The sequence below is a fragment of the Trichosurus vulpecula genome, chromosome 3 (assembly GCF_011100635.1).
Source record: "Trichosurus vulpecula isolate mTriVul1 chromosome 3, mTriVul1.pri, whole genome shotgun sequence".
Classification (NCBI taxonomy): domain Eukaryota; kingdom Metazoa; phylum Chordata; class Mammalia; order Diprotodontia; family Phalangeridae; genus Trichosurus; species Trichosurus vulpecula.
Window position 1 is genome coordinate 58,671,877 of NC_050575.1, and position 19,804 is coordinate 58,691,680.

Below are 19,804 nucleotides of genomic sequence, written 5' to 3' on the forward strand. Positions count from 1 at the left end.
AGAGCTTGTCATGTTTGTCCTTCATTCTTGAAGAAGACCATGACATCAGGGAAATGATGACGTTACTTGGAGTTGACTTTGATCTGGGTGAGGGAGGGCCGTGCAAGATCACCAGCCTCACTTTCTCCTCCAGAGACATCTGGGTCCATCTGGGCCTGATATTCACCAGGATAATTGGAGATGGCCCAGGATGCATTGGGAGACCCTGGCCCTTTCAGGCTAAGGTCTTTTCAGGTTCTCACCTTGAGTGAGGTAATACCCATTCAGTGAATAGACCTCTTGAAGAAGTTGATCAAGGGATAGTCTCTTTAATCAAAACTCAAAAAAAAATCAAACTGGGAAGGGAAGACTCTCAGGGCTCCTGGCCAAAAGGGAAACAGTTACTATTTGGTATTTACATCTACTCTGTGCTAGGAAGGTAGGGACCTATTGTCTAATCTATGAGCTTCAGAGTGAACTGGGTTTAAGGCTTGGTTTTTTGAGAAAGAAATCTAGCCAGGAAACCCAAAGTAAAGGAGGCAGCCTCTGCCTCACCCTCTGCCTCCTCTCCATGCTTCATCTCGATAGCTGAAGGAAGAGCTTGATACCACTTGGAGTATAGCTGAAAGACCACTAAATTTGGAATTGGAAGACCTGGCTTTGAACTTCTATGACCTTGAAAAGTCATGATGATGATGACAATAATAGTAACAAACATTTATATAGCACTTACTACATGCCAGACACTGTGCTAAGCACTTCAGAAATATTATTTTATTTGATCTTCCCAACAACTTTGGGAAACAGGGGCTATTATCATCCCTATTTTACAGATGAGGAAATTGAGGCAAATAGAGGTTAAGTGACTTGCCCAGGGTCACACTGCTACTAAGTGCCTGAGGTCACATTCGAACTCAGATCTTTCTTACTCTAGATTCAGCCTTTTCTCTACTACCCTACCTTACTGCCCCAATGAACAAGTCATTTTCCTCTCTGAGCCTTAGTTTTCTCTTTTGTTAATCTCTATGGCTTACTTCTAAGGTCTTTTCCAACGTATGATCACCCATGTTTACCATGATTAAGGTAAATTACAATGCTAGGTATTGGGAATACAAAGATGAAACAAGGCCTGGTCCAACTCCTCAAGGAACTTACAATCTAACAGAGATTGTGGGGATAGGGGATAAGACTATGCATGAATAACTATAGTATAAATCAGAATTAAGTGTAAAGGAGCTGTCCAAAGAGATGCAATAAGAAGTTTTATAAGGGAGAGATCATTTCTACCTGTGATCCCAGAGCTATCAAGGAAAGTATTCCATGGATGTCTTCTAATTGGGGTATGATTACATGAACATTCAGTATTAGTCTTAATAATGTGGTTTCAAACTAGTTGAAGGGTAAAGAAATTAGGTTAAGCCTCTCCTGCTATAATTAAACTAGGATTTGAGGATTTAGCTAGCATCTTCACAGGGTATTAATCAATAAACATATGATATGATATTCTCAAAGAGGTGGTGACACATTCATAAAGATAGGTCTGCTTCATGAACTCAAAATACATCTCATGTAACCAATTTTAGCTTCAAATGACTCATGTTTGCATTTAGCATGTTAAATGTTTATTATTATTTCATGAGCTCAACCACAAATGTCAGAGAAACAAGAGATATTAGAGAACAAGTAGTTGAACTTTATTTTACAGAAAAGCAAACTGAGGCATAAGGGGGAAGTACCCAACCTACAGTCACTCAGTGAATTCATGACAAATAGCATTCAAGCCCCCATCTTTTACTGTTTCTCTGGTCTTTTGTTACCACACCTAGAATCACAGGATGGCACCTTGCAGGGTATGTCATCTAGACCCTACCTGGCAGACAGATACACTATGAAATTCTCAAAAAGAAGTCATCCAGCTTCTGCTCAAACACTTCTAGTGATGAAGAATTTGCTTAGCTCTCAATGAAGCCCATTTCATTTTTAGATAATTCTTACTGTTGGAAAGTTCTTTCCCATAGTGAATGAAAATCTCTCTCTGCAGTGTCATAATTTCCTCTGGTCATAATTTCTCTCTGTAGAGTCCCACAGAACACATTTAATTTTTTTCCACCATCTAACAGCCATTCCCACAGGACATCTCTCTTTGGCCCTAGAGGCAGAACCAGGAGCAATGAGCAGAAAATGCAAAGAGGCAAGTTTAAACTTGCCAGAAGAAAATTTCCTGACAATTAGAGCTGCTGAAAAGTAGAATGTCATGCCAGGTGACCTCTTTGGAGGTTTTCAAGCAAAAGCTTTCCAAACCACTTATTAAGCATGAATTGGATGGGATGGTGGCTAGTGTCCTTTCCAACTCTCAAAATCTTGCAGACTCTGTGATCTTGTAACTATATGAAGACAGTAAGCATGGCCTAAATGTCCCAAGTTTTTCCAAACAAGCATCAAGAATCCCATCCCCATCCTAGTTATCTTCTTAGGACTATGCCCCCATGTTGTTAATTGTCCTTTTAAAATATGATGCCAAGAGCTGGATACAAGATTTCAAGAGGGGTTTGACCAGAGCCAAGGACAGTAGCACCATCACCTCCTGCTCTCTGCAGCATAGACTTCTGTTAACAGTCTAAAGTTATATTAATTTTTTCTGCTACAACATTACACTATTGAATTATATTAAGTTTGCAGTCATATGAACCATCTATTTAAGATGAATTCTTTTCTAACCCCATTTGCCTATCTAGTAATTGCTTTTAACCCACTAGATCCAGGCATGGAGATCCCATGGCTTCCCAATTCTGTCATTTTATTGTGTCAGTTACCTTTCCCAATTATATCTCCATTCCTACTACCATAATTAATCACCTGCCTATGCTTACTTACATAATCTTAATAGTAACTAACATTTACATAGCCTTTAAGGTTTGTGAAGTACTTTACAAATATTTTATCCTCACAACAAACCCAAGAGTTAGGTGCTGTTATTAGCCTCATTTACAGTGAAGGAAACTGAGGCTAAGAGAGGTTAAGTGACTTGCCCAGCATCACACAGGTAATAAGTGTCTGAAACTAGACTTGAATTCAGAAATTCTTGACTCTAGGTCCAGCATTCTATCCACTGAGCCACCCAGTCACCTCCTCTTCGATAACATTAACAAGCCGAGTGTGGAGCTGCTCTGGGATAGACAGGAGTGGCAAACTTGGAAGTCTTGGCTCAGAGGGGCTGTATAGAGATTGCTAATTCCTCTTTGCTACGGGTATAGGACTGGGGAAGAGTATTCTGCCTTAGCCACATCCCTCCATCTTGTGCTCTTGATGTTTTTAACCTAAGTCTAGGGCTTCACATTTGACCCCATTCAATTTGATCTTCTTAGAGATGACAAAACATTCCAACTCTCTAAGATCTTTTACATCCTAATTCTATAATTCAACCCATTAGCTATTCCTCCCAGCTTTTCTTCATCTTCAAACTTGACAAGCATACTATTGATGCCCATGCCAGAGTCATTGATTAAAAGCAGAACAAAGCCCTGTATCATTCCACAAGAAACCTGTTTCCAAAAATACAGTGCAGGATCCACAATTTGCGTTCCCACACAGAGTGGCTATGCTATTTCCTATGTCAGTTAACAAACACCATGATGCTTGATCCTCTACAGCCCTCCAAGAATGCTGAAGATTCTACCATTGTACATTTCAGATTAGGGTTTTGTTGATGCCGTAAGCACACAAAATACTTAGATTCAATTACAAAAGACTCTTTAAAGTAATAAAGAAAAGCCTAAATAGCTGGAGGAATCTTCAGTGCTCATGTTTGGGCCATGCTAATATAATAAAAATGACAATACTACTCAAGTTAATTTACAGTTTTAATGCTATCTCAAACTATCAAAGGGATACTTTAGAGTAATGGTATCAAACTTAAATAGAAAAAGATCCCTGCTGGTAGCATATTGACTTGGAAAACTACAAATTAACATTATCTATGTTGTATTGTATTTTTATTTATTTTGTTATAAATTTCCCAATTATATCCCAATCTGCTTGGCCGTACTAAGAAATTTTGCCAGCATGTGGCTCTTCTTTAGAGAGCTCAATAGAGTAATAACAAAATTCATCTGAAGGAACAAAAGCTCTAATCTCTAAAGCTAGATTCTACTGTTTTGTCACCAACTAGCTATATACCATTGGCATTTCTGAACTTCAATTTCCTCACCTATAAAGTGGGGACAATTAGTTCCACCAGTTTTTTATACAATATGGGGAAATCACTTTCCCCTCTCTGGCAGCTTCCTTCTCTATAAAATAAGAGGCTGGACTAAATGATCCTCACAGTCCTTCCTTTCCAATTCTCCCATTCTGTGGTCTTATGATTTTATGTAAATGATTTCATCATTGTAACTCCAACAAAAACAGGTTTCTAAGCCTCTCCTTTATGTAACTTAAAGCAATTTCCTCATTCTTTTGTTCTGGATGTGCCAAGAAGGAAAGGGAGAGAAGGCTCATTAATAGATAATCTATCTTTGGCCAACAATGCCAGTGCCACTGAAAATCAGTGCCAACAATACAATATGGGAAATGTAACAAGTCCAGCCCAACAAGGAAAGCGCCTATTGGCATGAGGAAAGCCATCTTTGGGAAATTAATAACCTCTCACATAGGATTCCTCTTTCACACGTAACTATTAGGGAGTGATCCAGGGCCATCCCCAGTCATCCTGATCTATGTCTTGCCTCTAGACCCAGATGGCTTCAGAGGAGAAAGTGAGGCTGGTAATTTTGCACAGCCCTCCCTCACTTAAATCCAATTCCCTTGAAAATCATGACATCACCTTCCTGATATCATGGTCCTCTTCAAGAATGAAGGACGAACAAAAACAACAACCACCTTTCTTCCTCCCTGTCTCCTTTCTTTCCTCCCCTCTCCTCCCTTTCATTTCCCTTCCCTTCACTTCCCTTCCCTCCTTTCTCTCCCTCTGTCCAAATAGGGTGTCACACCCCTACCTGCAGGTACTCTGCCCAGAGGAATGTAAATTTTGATGACTGAAACCTAGCAAGGTATCTTGGGGTTTACTGGCAAGATTTCTCTCTTAAGAACCGTGCCTTAAACCCAAATCACTCTAGCTCTCATTGACTGGCCAACAATAGTCCGAGGTCAAGCCCCATTGTGGTCATCGTTTGGGCCCAGATCACTAAGAGTGAATATAAATAGTAATTGTTTCTCTTTTGGCCAGAAACCCTGAAGGTCTTCTTCTCCCAGATTGATTTTTTTTTAACTAGGTAAAAGAGGACATTCTCTGGCTCATGTTTTACCTAGCCTTAATCACTGAATGGGCATTGCCTCAGTCAAACTGAGACCTGGGAAAGACCTTAGCTTAAAAAGGCCAAGGTCTTCCACTGCATCTGGGCCATCTCCAGTCGTCCAGATCTATATCTTACTGCTGGACTCAGATGGCTCTGGAAGTGAGGGCTGATGACTTTGCACAGCCCTCCCTCACTTAAATCCAATTCGCTCACAAGTCATGACATCTCTTCCTGATGTCATGGTCCCCTTCAAGAATGCAGGACAACAACATTTATCGAGGAACAATTTCAACTTTACTTACTCCTTTTCCGTCATTGCTGGTACCTAAATCCAGCTCTCAGTCTACCCAGGGAACCCTGTCTGCAATAGAAGCTGCAAATCTGCCCGAAGCCAGGCATCCAGGTCCCTTTAAAAGTCAGCACCTCTGTAACCAGAACCGTCATGCTGAGACTGCCATACACACTAGCTCTCTATTTCCTTGGTCTAGGGAAAATGCCTAAACCCGTAGATATAGAAGCAGAATAATAGTGCTTAGTCCAATACCTCATTTTACAGAGAAAAAGATTGAAATCCAGAGAGGGCCAATAATTTGCTCAAGGACAGATGGTAGTGAGCAGAGAAGTTGGACTTCAAATCCAGGTCTTCTGACTCCAAATCCACCTCTCTTTTATTCTCAGGCCAACAGAGACGGACAAGAGGGAAGGAAAAACTTTACATTTTGAGTTTTGAAAATAAACCATTTTCTGATGATAGCAAAGGGTCAGATACAGTTATAGTGAGGGGGTTTAGACTGTGGGAACCCCCTCGAACTGCACCCTGAATCTTCCTACTTGATCTGGCTTTTCATACCCAAATAGCCTAGCCTAGCCTTCCATTGTCTGGCTACCTCCAGATTGCCTTCTGGCTGTTTCCCACCTTTGATCATATCAAAATATCTATACCCAAGTCTGTTACCCTAGCCCTCAGTTGTCTGTCATCTCCAGGTAGCCTTCAGTTATTTCCCACCCTGGAGTCTGACCTCACCCCAGTCCACCCTAAACCTCTCCTCCCGTCATGCCAGACTCCACAGTCTTTCTGTATATAAGCTTCATCCTGCCTCCATGAAGGTACTCAGATTCAATCTACCTCAGATTGAATCTGGCCAACTTGTGAAAATGAGCAGCACAAATGGTGAGATTTCTTAAGACTACCCATTATGGCTAATCTGTAAATAAACTTTGTTTTTCTCTTTGGCTGAGAAGGCTTGAGTCAAATTCATTCACCTGGCATGTTGGTATTTTGGGGTCTCAAGCACCCCTAAAAACATATGGTTCCCTGACCTCATCAATAGAAGCTAATAAGCATCATAAATCTGAAGAATTTGTATATTTTCTAAATAGGAAATAGTCACATATTCTCATTTTTCTAACCCCCTAGTAATGTTAGATATATCTATTTGTCTCATCTCCATAGATCACACAAAGTCATGGATTCTTTTTTGTACCATGGACCACTTTGGCACTCTGGTAACTGCCCACCCCATCCAGCAGGTCTTCTTCTGTAGAAAGAGTATCCCAGTCTACAGAAACAGCTCCCAAACCATGGAACCACTTCACAGAGGAAGCCAACTGGATAACCTGTTCCTGGTTAAAAACTCTCCTTTTGCTTCCTAAAGGAATAACTGTCCCATTCTCACTCTGCCCCCATCCCCATAGACCCAGGACTCCCAGACACACAGGGCATAAAATACCTCTTCTGCATTGGGGACGTTCACAACTTTTTTTGAATGTGCAACATGGCCCACCACACCTATATCCAGAGGGAAGACGATCTCTGAGTCAGGAACCACCAAGCACTCCTCCAAGACTGCATCTTTATGGACATTGAAGAGCCTGGTGGCAAGCTCCGCAATTCCATTCCGTGCCCGGTACATGAACAGACTCATTCGGTCTGCCTGAAGAAGAAAGCATAGCCTTTTCATGACATTGAGCATAGATTTCTCAAGTTGCAGGTTGTCCTGGAAATCTCGGAGGAGGTCAAAGACAATCTCGCTCTCTTCCACACTGGTCAAGGAGTGGAAGTGGCTGAAGTCAACAGCTGCTTCCTTGGCACCCAGTAGCTCAGAGATAACTTTGGCCCTGAACTGGCGGTTGTAGTAGTTCTTAGCAAAGCCAACATTAGCATCCAGAAACTTCTCCACCTCCACTGCTGTCACTTCCCCCATCTTTGAGGTTAGTAATCTGCAGTGTTTTAGAGAGACTGAGGCTCACTCTCAGAGAGTAGTTTCAGAGACAAAATCAGTCTATAAGTAACCAAATAGTTTCTTTTCTGATGTGCTTAGATCAGCTTTAGATGTGGTCTGGTCTCAGCTCTAAGTCCCCTTGAAGCAGGGATCTAGGGCAGGAAATTAGAGGGGGGTGGGTGGGACACAGATTAGGGCATTAATTCCTCCCAGGTATTTCCTGGGATTATGTCTCAGTAGAAGTACACTAGCAAGCCATTTAATCATATTCCCTTTGGAGAATCAGAGACAGAACTAGATGTTGCCAGAGTCCCAGGTGATTGCTGAGAACACCTTTAATGACACTGATCTGGTAACAACAATCTTATCCTGACACTCCCTGATCAAAGATATGTGAATGTTTTTTCCCCCAGAAAGCCCCTAATAGTCCTGCATAAGATCTAATTTCCTCAGATGGTTAGTTTATAGTAAATTACTCCTGGATATTTCATATACTTTCAGCCTGGGTTGTGTGTTGGTCAGTTTTTCTGAATTACTTTTTTCCCTCTTTCTTAAAAAAAAAAAAATTATTTGTTACAAGGGATGGCTCACTGGATAAGAGATGAGAGGGGTGTATTCAGAAATGACATTGATATAAAAACAAAAAAAAAGATTAAAATTAAAAATTAAATTAAAATTTAAAAGAAAGTTAAATTAACTTAAATTTTTCTTAATTCAATTATTGAGTTATTATTTATTATTAATATATTTACTGTTATTTATTATCATATTATTAAATAGTTGTCTATTAAATAATTTATTAGTTAATCAATTAAATTAACTATTTAAATTTAAATTAAGTAAATTTAATTTAATTTTAAAATTAAATTAAAAATGATTTCTAAGATTCTTCTTACCAGGTTGCAAGTGAGGATACATATTGAATATGCAATTGTGTTCTATTTGGGGCATTACATTTCACGATAATGTTGATAAGGTAGAAGGCATCCAGTGAAGGACAACAAAGATGGTGCAGGGCCTCAAGTTCATGCCATATGACTATCAGTTGAAGAAAATGGAGATCTTTAGACTAGGAAGACATGGGAGAACATGGTAGCTTGTCTTCAAGTCTTCTCATGCCACTCCAACTAAGAAAAAATTAGACCTGTTTTGTTTGCCATCAAAGGTCAGAGCAATAATGGGATAAAGTTCAAAAGCGGCAATCTTGATAAAAGGAAAAAAAACTTCCTAACAATTTGAGCTTTCCCCAAGTGGAATGGGCTGTTTCTGAAGATCCTGGTTTCCCCTTTCACTGGACATCTACAAGCAAATGCTGGATGACAACTCATTGTGTACATTGTAGAGGGAATTCTTTTTCAGATATGAGTTGGACTTGATGGTCAATGAAGTCCTTTATGATCCTGAAATTTTGTGAAACTTCAATTCTGAGACCTTGAAAAGGCAAGTAATTTGCCCAAGGTCCAATATTGGTAGAATCCAGGTCTCTTCACCTTGTTCTGGATGCTTTGTTCCTATTAATGCAACCTAAGGTTGAATTACCATTTTTTTTTCAATAATCTCAGTTCACTATTTATGTTGAATTTTATGTCTGATTGCAATGGCAAGCAAAGTGGGACTTTTTGCTGTTTTTTTCTTTTGGAGTGATTCTTAGCACTAAGGCAATCAAATACCTTTGATTGAGTCTTGCCTTTGTTTGAATCAAGAGTCTTTGATTGAATCAAGAATCATTGATTGGAAACAGTATATATACTCTGAGGTTAGCATTTTGCTTGGGGCTCACTCACTGGAAGAGTATCTTGTGTTTTGACCAGGCAAGACTCTGGGTGGTCATTAAGGAGCCCTGCCAACTTTGAAAACCCAGATGTTGGTGCTTCTCTCTCTGGTAACTATGTGTGTATTGCTATGGTCAGACAGTTAGAAGCCTATCTGTTGATTTGTGTTATTTTCTCTGTTTGTAATCTCTTTGTACTTGCTCTGAAGTTCAGGGTGCTGACTTTTTCCCTTGAACTAAGTGAATAATATACGTATGTTTAATTAAAGTAAGATTGTTAACCCCTTAAAGTTTTCCTTTAGAAAAGCAGATCAAAGAACCTGTGCTAGCAGCCCTCCTGTGTGCTGGCGTTATTGGCCTTACACCTCCATAGTAGCAGCAAGTAAATTGTTGTTATACCGATAGAAACTGCTACTCCTTTTCCTGAAATATTTAGCCTGAAAATCAATCACCACTCCCTCCAATTCAGTATTTGTGCAATTGACTTTTTGAACCCAAGTCTCAGATTTTACATTTATCCATCTTAAATTTCATTTTAGTATCTTTGGCCCACTGTTCTGATATGTCAAGATCTTTATAGATTGCCATTTGGTCATCTAATATATTAGCTATCTGTCTTTGTTAACATCATTTGCAAATATGATAAACAGGATATCTATGCCTTCATTTATCCATAGGGCACACCATGTAGAATTGGAGGGAACTTTGCTAATCATCTAGTCCAATTCCTTCACTTTACAGATTAGGAAAGAGAGGGTCAGAGAGGTTGAGTAACTACTCACACAAGTAGTAGGTAGCAGAGCTGGGATTAGAACCAAGGCCTAGTGATTGCTGAAAGTGTTGAACAAGAATGCATTCATAAGTAGTCCATTAGAGAATATCCTTCAAGTTGATACACTGTCAAGTTCTGAGCCCACTGATCTTCAAACTCATATCACATCTTGTCCACTGACATATCTCGAGGGACTTTCCTAAATATCTTGCAGAAATCTGAGCATAATGTTTTTATGATCTTCCTCTAACTTACCAGTCTAGTAACATTATCAAAAAAGAGAGCTAGGTTAGTCTAGTATGTTGTGTTAATAAGTCTACCTTGGCTCCTAGTCATCACCATATCCCTATGTTCATAAACCATCCATGCTTGAGCATAATCTATACTGGGTGACAGAAAATGAGGCTAAGAATTGTGGTGAATGCCTTGTCACTCAAGAAGGGAAGTAGAAACAAAAGGAGTTAGATTCAGATGCCAAGTTTATAGTTTGCAAGAAGGTATTCCTATAGCTGCGATTATTGAAAACATCATTGACAGCGCTGGCAAGATCTTGGAGTTTTGTTACAGCTCTACTCCCCTCCTCAACAACTTAGCAACCGTTGCTGGCTTTTTAAAAACTTTCATTTTTTAAAAATAATTTTATGAATCTTTTTTTACATTACCAAAATTTCTCCCAGCATTCTTCCTTTCTCCTCTCCCAGAGAGTGGTTCCATATAACAAATAATATTTTAAAGGGAAAAAAGCAGCAAAACTATTAGTACATTGGAAAAACCTAAACATATGCACAATGTTCCACACCACTGGACCTCCCACTTTTGCAAAAGAATGGGTTGGAAATGTCATATTTCTTCTTTGAGGCCATGCTTGTTCTTTGTCATTTTTGCAACATTTACTTGGATTGTTTTGTGGTTGCTCTTTCCATTTTACATGGTTATAGTTGTATTTAATTTTTTTTGGCTCTGCATATTTCACTCTGTTCCAGATTGTGTAAATATTTCCATATTTATAATTTCTTACAGCACAATAATATTCTATTACTTTCATATACCACAACTTATTTATCATTTCCTCAATTTAAAGGAATATGCTTTGTTTCCAAAGTTTGCTTTTGCTATCACAAAAAGTGCTGCTATAAATATTTGGATATAAATAAGGACTTCTTTCTTATCAATGACTTCTTTGGGGTATAAGCCAAATCATTGGTCAACAATTATGAACATTTCAATCATTTTGTTTGTATAATTCCAAATTGATTTCCAAAATGTTTGTTTTGATTAACAGATCCGCCAACAATGAACTATCAAGCCCATGTTCCCATAACTCCTCCAACATTGACTATTCCCATCTTTTGTCATTTTTGTTAATTTGAAGAGCATGAAGTAAAACTTCAATATTGTTTTGATTTGCATTTCTCTTATGATTAGTGATTGGGAGTGTTTTTTCTTAAGTTTGTTAATTTTTAATTCTTTTGAGAACTGTTTATTCATAGTCTATAACTGTTTACCTATTGAGGAATGGCTTTTAAAAATAGGATTTGAGGTCTGGAAGTGCTTCTCCCCCTTTATCCCCACCTCTTTCCATTATTTTTCCTTGATCTGCTAGATCTTTCATTTCTCAAAATTAATTTTGTTGTTTGATAATGAATTCTGTAAAGTACTGCTTTTTTTTGACAGGGGAAGGCAAAGCAATTGGGATTAAGTGACTTGCCCAAGGTCACACAGCTAGTATGTCAAGTGTCTGAGGCCAGATTTGAACTCAGGTCCTCCTGACTCTACTCATTGTACCGCATAGCTGCCCCAAAGTACCCCTTTGACAGTTTAATTGGTATAGCATTATAACTTTAAATTAACCTTAGTAGTATTTTCATTTTACTATATTGGTATGGCCTAGCAATGAACCCTGGATATTTCTCCAGCTATTTGTCAGTCTTTATTTCTTTATTTAGCACTTTATAATTGACTCCATTTAAGTATGTTGTATGTCTTGGTAGATTGGTCTCTAAGCATCTTATGCAATTTATAGTTATTTTGAATGGCATTTCTTTTCTATTATTGCCTCTCAAATTTGGTGTTATTACATATAAGTACTGTTGATTTTTGTAGGTTTATTTTGTAGCCTGTGACATTGCTGAAGTTACTGTCTCAACTAGCACCTTGGCTGATTCCTTAGAACTGCCTAAGTAAACCATCATGTTATCAGTAAAAAAGGATAGTGTTATCTCCTTTACCTATCTTTTTGCCTTTAATTTCTTGCTCCTGTCTTACTAATAATGCTAGCATTTCTACAACTATATCAAATAATGGGGGAAAGAATGATCACTCCTACTTTACTCTTATATTTACTGGGAAAGCTTTTAGTGTATTCACATTGCATGTGATGCTTGTTTTTTATATTAGGTAGATACTTTTATGACATTCAAAAAGATACTCTATGCCTATACTTTGCAGGGCCTTTAGAAAAATATTTTATTATGTTGTTCAGAAAACCTTATTTGCTAATATTGTCAAACCTAGCTTTTAGTCACTAGAAAATTATTTAACGCAAAAATATAGGCATAAAGTACCTTTTTGGATATCATAAAACTATCTACCAAAATAAGCAAAAAAACCAAGCATAATGTATGATGTGAATACGCTAGAAGTTTTCTCAATAAATATAGGAATAAAGTAAGAATGTCTATGTTCTGGAGGGAACAAAGGCACCATGTTGTTCATACTCTCTCCTCCCAGGGATTTCAGGACTCTACTCTCTCTTGGTTTTCTTCCTTCCTAGATGACCGCTCCTTCTCTGCCTACTTTGCTGCATCCTTGTCCATGCCCCACTCTATGTGTGCATGAACCTGAGGGGCCTCCCCACCCCACCCCCATCTCTTTCTGCTGGACTACTGCAATAGAATCCTAATTAACCTCCCTCTTTCTACACTCTCACTTCTCCAAATCATCCCATACTCATTTGCCAAATTGATAATCTGAAAGCACTGGTCTGGCCATATCACCCTCTTGCTCAAGATTCTTCAGTGACTCCTTATTGCAGCTAGGATAAAATACAACTTCTTCTACTTGGCACTTAAAAACCTACCACAACTTAGCACCAACCTATCTTTCTAGCTTCTTTCCCATTACTCCTCATTGTGTTGTCTGTGTTCCAGTCAAACTGGATTACTTGTTATTCCCCATGAATGACATTTTATCTATGTCCAAGACTTTGCAAAGGCTGCCCCCTACCCCTTCATGCCTGGAATGCTCTCCCTCCACTCTCCCTTTTGGGATCTCTGTCTTCATTGAAAACTCAGCCTAAATGCCACCTACTTTAAGAGGTCTTCCCTGATTCTCTGGTTTTAATGATTCCTTCCTCCCAAATGACTTTGTATTTCCTCTTCATAGATTTTGTATTCATCTAGCTGTGTATGATTTCTTTTCCCCCAGTATAAAGTAAGTTCCTTGAAGAGAAGGATAAAAGTATAGATAAGCTTTCATATTTGTCTTTGCATCCTTAGTGCCTAGCACATTACTGGCACACAGTAGGCACTAATAGAATGGGATGGGATAGGCTAAGAGAGCAGAATAGAATAGGACAGATCAGAATATCAATCAATAAAGAAACATTAATTAAGCACCTACTATGTGCTAGGTACTATACTAAGCACTGGGTCTACAAAAAAGGCAAAAGACATTCCCTTCCTTCAAGGAGCTGACAATTTAATGGGAGAGGCAACATGCAAACAAATATATACAAAGCAAGCTATATACAAGATAAATAGGAATTAATAAAGGGAAGGCGGTGGGATTAAGAGGGGTTAGGGAAGGCTTCTTATAGAAGTAGAAGGTGGGATTTTAGTTAAAACTTAAAGGAAGCCAGGGAAGTCAGTAGCTAAGTAGAGGAGGGAGAGCATTCTAAGTTTGAGGGACAGCCAGAGAAGATCCCCAGAGTTGAGAGATAGAGTGTCTTGTTTGTGGAATGTTCAGGAGATCGGTGTCACTGAATCAAAGAGTACATTTTGGAGAGTAAGGTGAAAGAAAACTGGAAAGGTGGGAGGGGGCTAGGTTATGAAGGACGTTGGATGCCAAACAGAGAATTTTGTATTTGCTCCTGGAGTTAAGAGGGAGCCACTGGAGTATATCGAGTAGGGGATATATATGACATGATCACCCCTATGCTTTGGGAAAATCATTTTAGTGGCTGAATGGAGGATGGATTGGATTGCAGCAGGGAGACCCACCAGCAAGCCACTGCAATAATCTAGATGTGAGGTGATGAGGGCCTACATCAGAATGGTGGCTGCATCAGAAGAGAGAAGAGGGAATATTCAAGAGATGTGGCAAAGGTGAAACTGACAGGACTTGGCAGCAGCTTGGATAAGGGGGATGAGAAGGTCAGGAATCCAGGATGATTCTTAGGTTGCAAGCCTGGGGGACTGGGAGGAAGGGATTGCCCTCTAAAGTGATAGGGAAGCTAGGGAGTGGGATAGGACATACTGAATATAAGATATCTACTGGTCCAGCAGTTTGAGATGTCTGAAAGGCAGTTGAAGATGCTAGATTGGAGGTCAGCAGAGATTTGGGGGCAGGATAGGTAGATTTGAAAATCATCAATATAGAGATGGCAACTAACTCCTTGGGAACTGACAAGATCACCAAGTGAAATAGTATAGAGCAAGAAGAGAAAAGAGTCCAAGACAGAACCCTGAGGGACACCTATGGTAAGAGGGCATGATCTGGAAGAGAATCCAGCAAAGGAAATAGAAGAGTGGTTAGATACGTAGGAGAAAAACCAGGAGAGTGGTATCCTGCAAACCTAGAGAGAAGAGAATATCAAGGAGGAGAGAGTTATTAACAGTGTCAAAGGCCTCGAAGAGGTCAAGGAGAATGAAAATTGAGAAAAAGGCAACTAAGAGATAATTAGTAAATGGGGAGAGTGATTTTGATGGAATGATAAGATCAGAAGCCAGATTATAAGGGGTTACAAAGAGATTAAGAGGAGAAATAATGGAAGCTCCTGTTATAGACAAACTTTTCAAGGAGTTTAGCTACAAAGGGCAGTAGTAAATTAGCCAGCAGAAGAAAGGATAGAATAGGATGGGATAGGAGGGGATAGGATAGGATAGGATAGGATAAGATGGGACGGGATGGGATGAGATGAGATGATGAAATTGGATGGATGGGATAGGATGAGACAAAACAGGACAGAACAGAATAGAATAAGATAGGACAGGACAAGACAGGAGATGAAAGGATAGGAAAGGATTGAATAATATAGAAAACTAGGTATCAGTTTCCAGGGATATGAAATGGGACCAGAGATGGGAGACAGGGTCTTTATTAGAAGAGTGAATTTGAGCATTAAGTGAATTTAGCATTTGAGCAATAAGTGAAGAGACAACATTTAGGTTCATGTAAACGTTTCCCAAATTGGGAGCATGAAAAGGGTCCAAAATGAAAAGAGCCCAAGATGATTTGCCATCCATTCTTACAAAGTAGAGCTTCTTGTTATGCCGGATCCATTTCTCCTGAACGAGCTTGAAGTCGGACAGCTCCCTGGCCATCACTAGCAGTAGTGTAACATAATGAATAGAGTATTGACTTTGAAGTCACAAAGTCCCTGATTCAAATTCCACCTGAGACACTTATTAGTTATGTCACCTTGGATAACTTTACTCTATGTTTTGTTTTCTTCATCTATAAAATGAGAGGGTTCAATGGACTCTAACGTTCCTTCCAGCTCTAAAACTATGATCCTATAACATTGGAAGGAAGTGAATATCTTTTAACCCCACTAACATTCTTGTTTTCTCTCTTCTACACATATAATCAACCACTTTTCTTCCCCATACACAAAGAACACAGCATACAACAGAACACTTTTACTGTACAGAGACTGACTGAGGTGCGGGGACCAGAGAAAATATTTGCTGAGTGTTGTAACTGATTCCAGGATAGGAAAATTTCTTTGCAATAGGCAACTTACCTTAATAAAATTCTTTGCAACAAATGCCTTTGGCCTCTATGCACAACCCCCCAGCCATTGATGTTGATCATCACCATCATTATCCAGACATAATGCAGAGATATTGTGGGTTTTGTTCCAGATCAAAAAAGCTAATATCACAATAAAGTGAGTCACATGATTTTTTTGGTTTCTCAGTGCATATAGAGGTTATATTTACACTATACTGTAGCCTATTAAGTGTGCAATAGTATTATGTCTAAAAAATCCTTACATACCTTAATTAAAAAAACTTTATTGCTAAAAATGCTAAAGTCATCTATCTGAGCCTTCAGTAAGTCATAATCTTTTTTGTTAGTGGAAAAGCTTACCTTGGTGTTGATGGGTGCTGACTCATTGGAGTAGCTGGAGGTTGGGGTGCTTGTGGAAATTTTTAAAATAAGACAGTTTTGCCACATCTGTTGACTCTTCCTTTCACCTGAAAACTTGGAGACCATTGTAGGATTATTAATTGTCCTAATTTCAATATTGCTGTGTCTCAAGGAATAGGGAGGCCCAAGGAGAGGGAGACTGAGGAATGGCTGATCAGTGGAGCAGTCAGAACACGCACAATTTGTTGATTAAGTTTATAGTCTTATATGGGTACAATTTGTGGTGGCTAAAACAACTACAGAAGTAAGATCGAAGATTACTGATCGTAGATCACCATAACAGATATAACAATAATGAAAAAGTTTGAAATATTGTAAGAATTACCAAAATGTAACACAGAGACACCATGTGAACACACGTTGTTGGAAAAATGGCACCAATGGAGAATGCAAAGTTGCCACAAACCTTTGATTTATAAACACACACACACACACACGATATTTGTGAACCACGATAAAGTGAAGAGCAATAAAATGAGGTATGCCTGTAAACAGTATTTATCGTCGTCAAAGCTCGCAGTTATATAGTGTGTGAGTGTTTATCAGGTAGTTCGCATACATTATTTCATTTGGTTTTCCCAACAACTCTCTGAGGTAGATAGGTCAAAGATCATTGTCCTCAGTTTATAGAGGAAATGGTGGAGGGAATTCTTCCAGTTGGACTATTCATTGGCCAAAGTCATAGAGCTACCAAGTAGCAGAGTGAAGACACTAAGTGTTTAGACTCTAAATTCAGTGCTCTTCTCATGGCATTGTTGTGCCTAGAATGTTGGGATCACAGCTTTAGAACTGCAAAGGATATTAGAGGGCATCTAGTCTGACACCTCCTCTATGTTAAAGATGAAGAAACTGAGGCCCAGAGAAGTTAAGTGACATAACCAAAGTATTTGGATCATTTCCAAATAACCAAATGGAATCATCTCTAAAGTAAGAGGTAAAGTCAGAATTTGAATCTATACTATTTATCCTTTAACCAGTCTTAGGACAAGGTTAAAGGTTTTATAAAGCTAATAAAAATATGGCATATAGATGGATTTTCCCCTAAATTTCTATTATGCTTTATTGTATTTGTAGTTTAAGGAAAAATAACTAATTGTTGTGCTTATAATTTATTTTTATTGATTATTGACACTAACTAGCCATGTTCAACTTTTACATCCTATTAATGCCTTTTTAATGGATTCCATTTATATCTTAGAATTATAAAATGTTAGCACTCAAAATAACCAATCTTTTATTTTAAAAAAATAATAGTAGTAATTAGTAATAATACATTTACATAATGCTTTAAAGTCTGCAAATCACTTTGTACATATTATATCATGATTCTCAGATCAACCCTCTGATATAAAATATTATTAGTCCCATTTTCTAGATGGGAAAAATGAGGCCCAGATAGGAGAAGATACTTGCCTAAGGTCACACATATATTTAATTGGTGAACCAGGACTCAAAACCAGGTTTTTTAACTCTCAATTCAGTGCCCTTTAGACCATACTGTTGTCCTCCTGATCTTAGAAATTCTAAGACTGGAGATTTTCCAATTTCCAATCAATTTTAAAAAATAAGTTTGTATTGTTCTTTTTTTTTGGTTTTTATATAGCCTACATTTCATATTCATCTCTACCATTTCCCCCTCCCAGAGAGTCATCGTAATGAGGAATAAAAAACAGGGAGGAGGAAAGTCCATCAAAACTAATCGACACATTGAAAACATCTGACATCATACGCAGTGTTCCACATCCATAATCCTCCACCTCTGCATAAGCATGGTGGGAAGTGGGGGGGGGGGGTGTCTTCTCCTATCTTTTCTTTGGTGCCATCATTGGCCATTATAATTTCACAGCATTCAGTTTCAACTGGTTATTTTTCTTTCCATTTACATTATGGTAGTCATTATGTATATTATCCTGTTTATGCTTACTTCACTGTGTATCAATTTATATGTCTTCCCATGCTGTCCCATCGTTCTCATGTTTGTCACTTAATATAGCATCCCATTACATTCATGTGCCACGATTTGCTTAGCCATTCCATAATCAACGGCTATCTACTTTTCCCCCTACTTCTGTGCTATTATAACTAATGCTGCTATAATCATTTTGCTGTCCATTGGACCTTTATTTTTTGTCCTTGACCTTGGTGTGAATATCTGAGCAATTTTAATAGGGGCATTGGTAAGCTGGGATATGCCTAAAAGAAGATGATAGTTATAAGGAGGCATTCAAAAGAACATCATTTGAGGAATGGTTCAAGGTATAGAATATATTTGGCTTGGAAAAGGGAAGAGTTAGTGATGGAAGTGAATGATGATTTTTTTTCCGCTGGCATTTTTTTTTTAATTTTTAGTTTACCACACACGGTTCTACATAATTTTGAGTTCCAGATTTTCTCCACTCCCTCCCCCCTCCCTCCTCAAGACGGCATGGAATCTGAATGATGATTTTTTTCCAAACATTTTAATAGCTAGAATCTTAAAGATCAAGAACCAGCAGGGAAAGATTAGCTAGTCCTATAGAGGAAGGAACTGAGGCTTAGGGAAATTAAGGGACTTGCACCGAATCACAAACTGAATCAACAGAGTGAGGAATAATATTTGGGTCTCCTTATTCCTTATTCCCAGCCCAGAGTTCTTTCCCCTACACCACTCTGCCTATCATAGGGAAATGGAAACAGATTTTTTTCTATGTGGCTTTCACAAGGCAGAATTAGGGTCAATGGGTCCAAATTGTAGGAAAGCAAAATGCTGCTCCAAATTCTGGAGCTGTCCAACAATGGAATTCCTGGTTAGGTACCTGGGAATGAACATTTATCAAGTGCCAGGCACTATGCTAAGTACTTTATAAATATGGTCTTATTAGACCCTCACCACAACCCTGGGAGGTAGGTGCTATTATTATTGCTCATTTTACAGTGAAGGAAACTGAGGCAGACAGGGGTTAAGTGCCTTGCTCAGAGTCACACAGCTAGTGAGTATCTGAGGGTGGATTTGAACTCAGGTTTTCCTGCTTTCAGGCTCAGTGCTCTATCTACATAGAGTGCCTCTCTACACAGATAGTATGCTTCCTTTCCCTGGTGGTGGGCAAGTGGAGGTAAGTGACCACCTATCAGGGATACTACAGAGGGAATTCCTAGCACTAGGTCAAATTTGAACTATGAATTCTGAAGTCCATTCTAACTCTGGGAGTTTAGGATTCTAAGATTCCATTATTTTTTAAGGATCCAAAACTCTTTTAGTCTTTCATCAGATGCCTTCTCATCACCTGGACCATTTCAGTTTCTTATCTCTGGAACTCCTACAATTCTTTTTTCTTAGGTGATCATTTAGAACTGCATGCCCATAGCAATCTAGGGGTTGAAAGTTTCAGTAACTTCTTTGAAAGATCTAGTT

At 38.7% G+C, this 19,804-nt stretch overlaps 1 protein-coding gene across 1 annotated transcript in view; it reads right to left on the reverse strand.

Annotated features, from left to right (window-relative positions):
• Nucleotides 1-7,477, reverse strand: part of PDE6A (phosphodiesterase 6A) — a 110,514-nt gene extending 103,037 nt beyond the window's left edge. The window contains exon 1 of the mRNA XM_036751076.1: nt 7,004-7,477. Within this exon, the coding sequence (XP_036606971.1) occupies nt 7,004-7,477 (474 nt within the window). The remainder of the gene's footprint in view (nt 1-7,003) is intronic.
• Between the last annotated feature and the right edge of the window lie 12,327 nt (nt 7,478-19,804).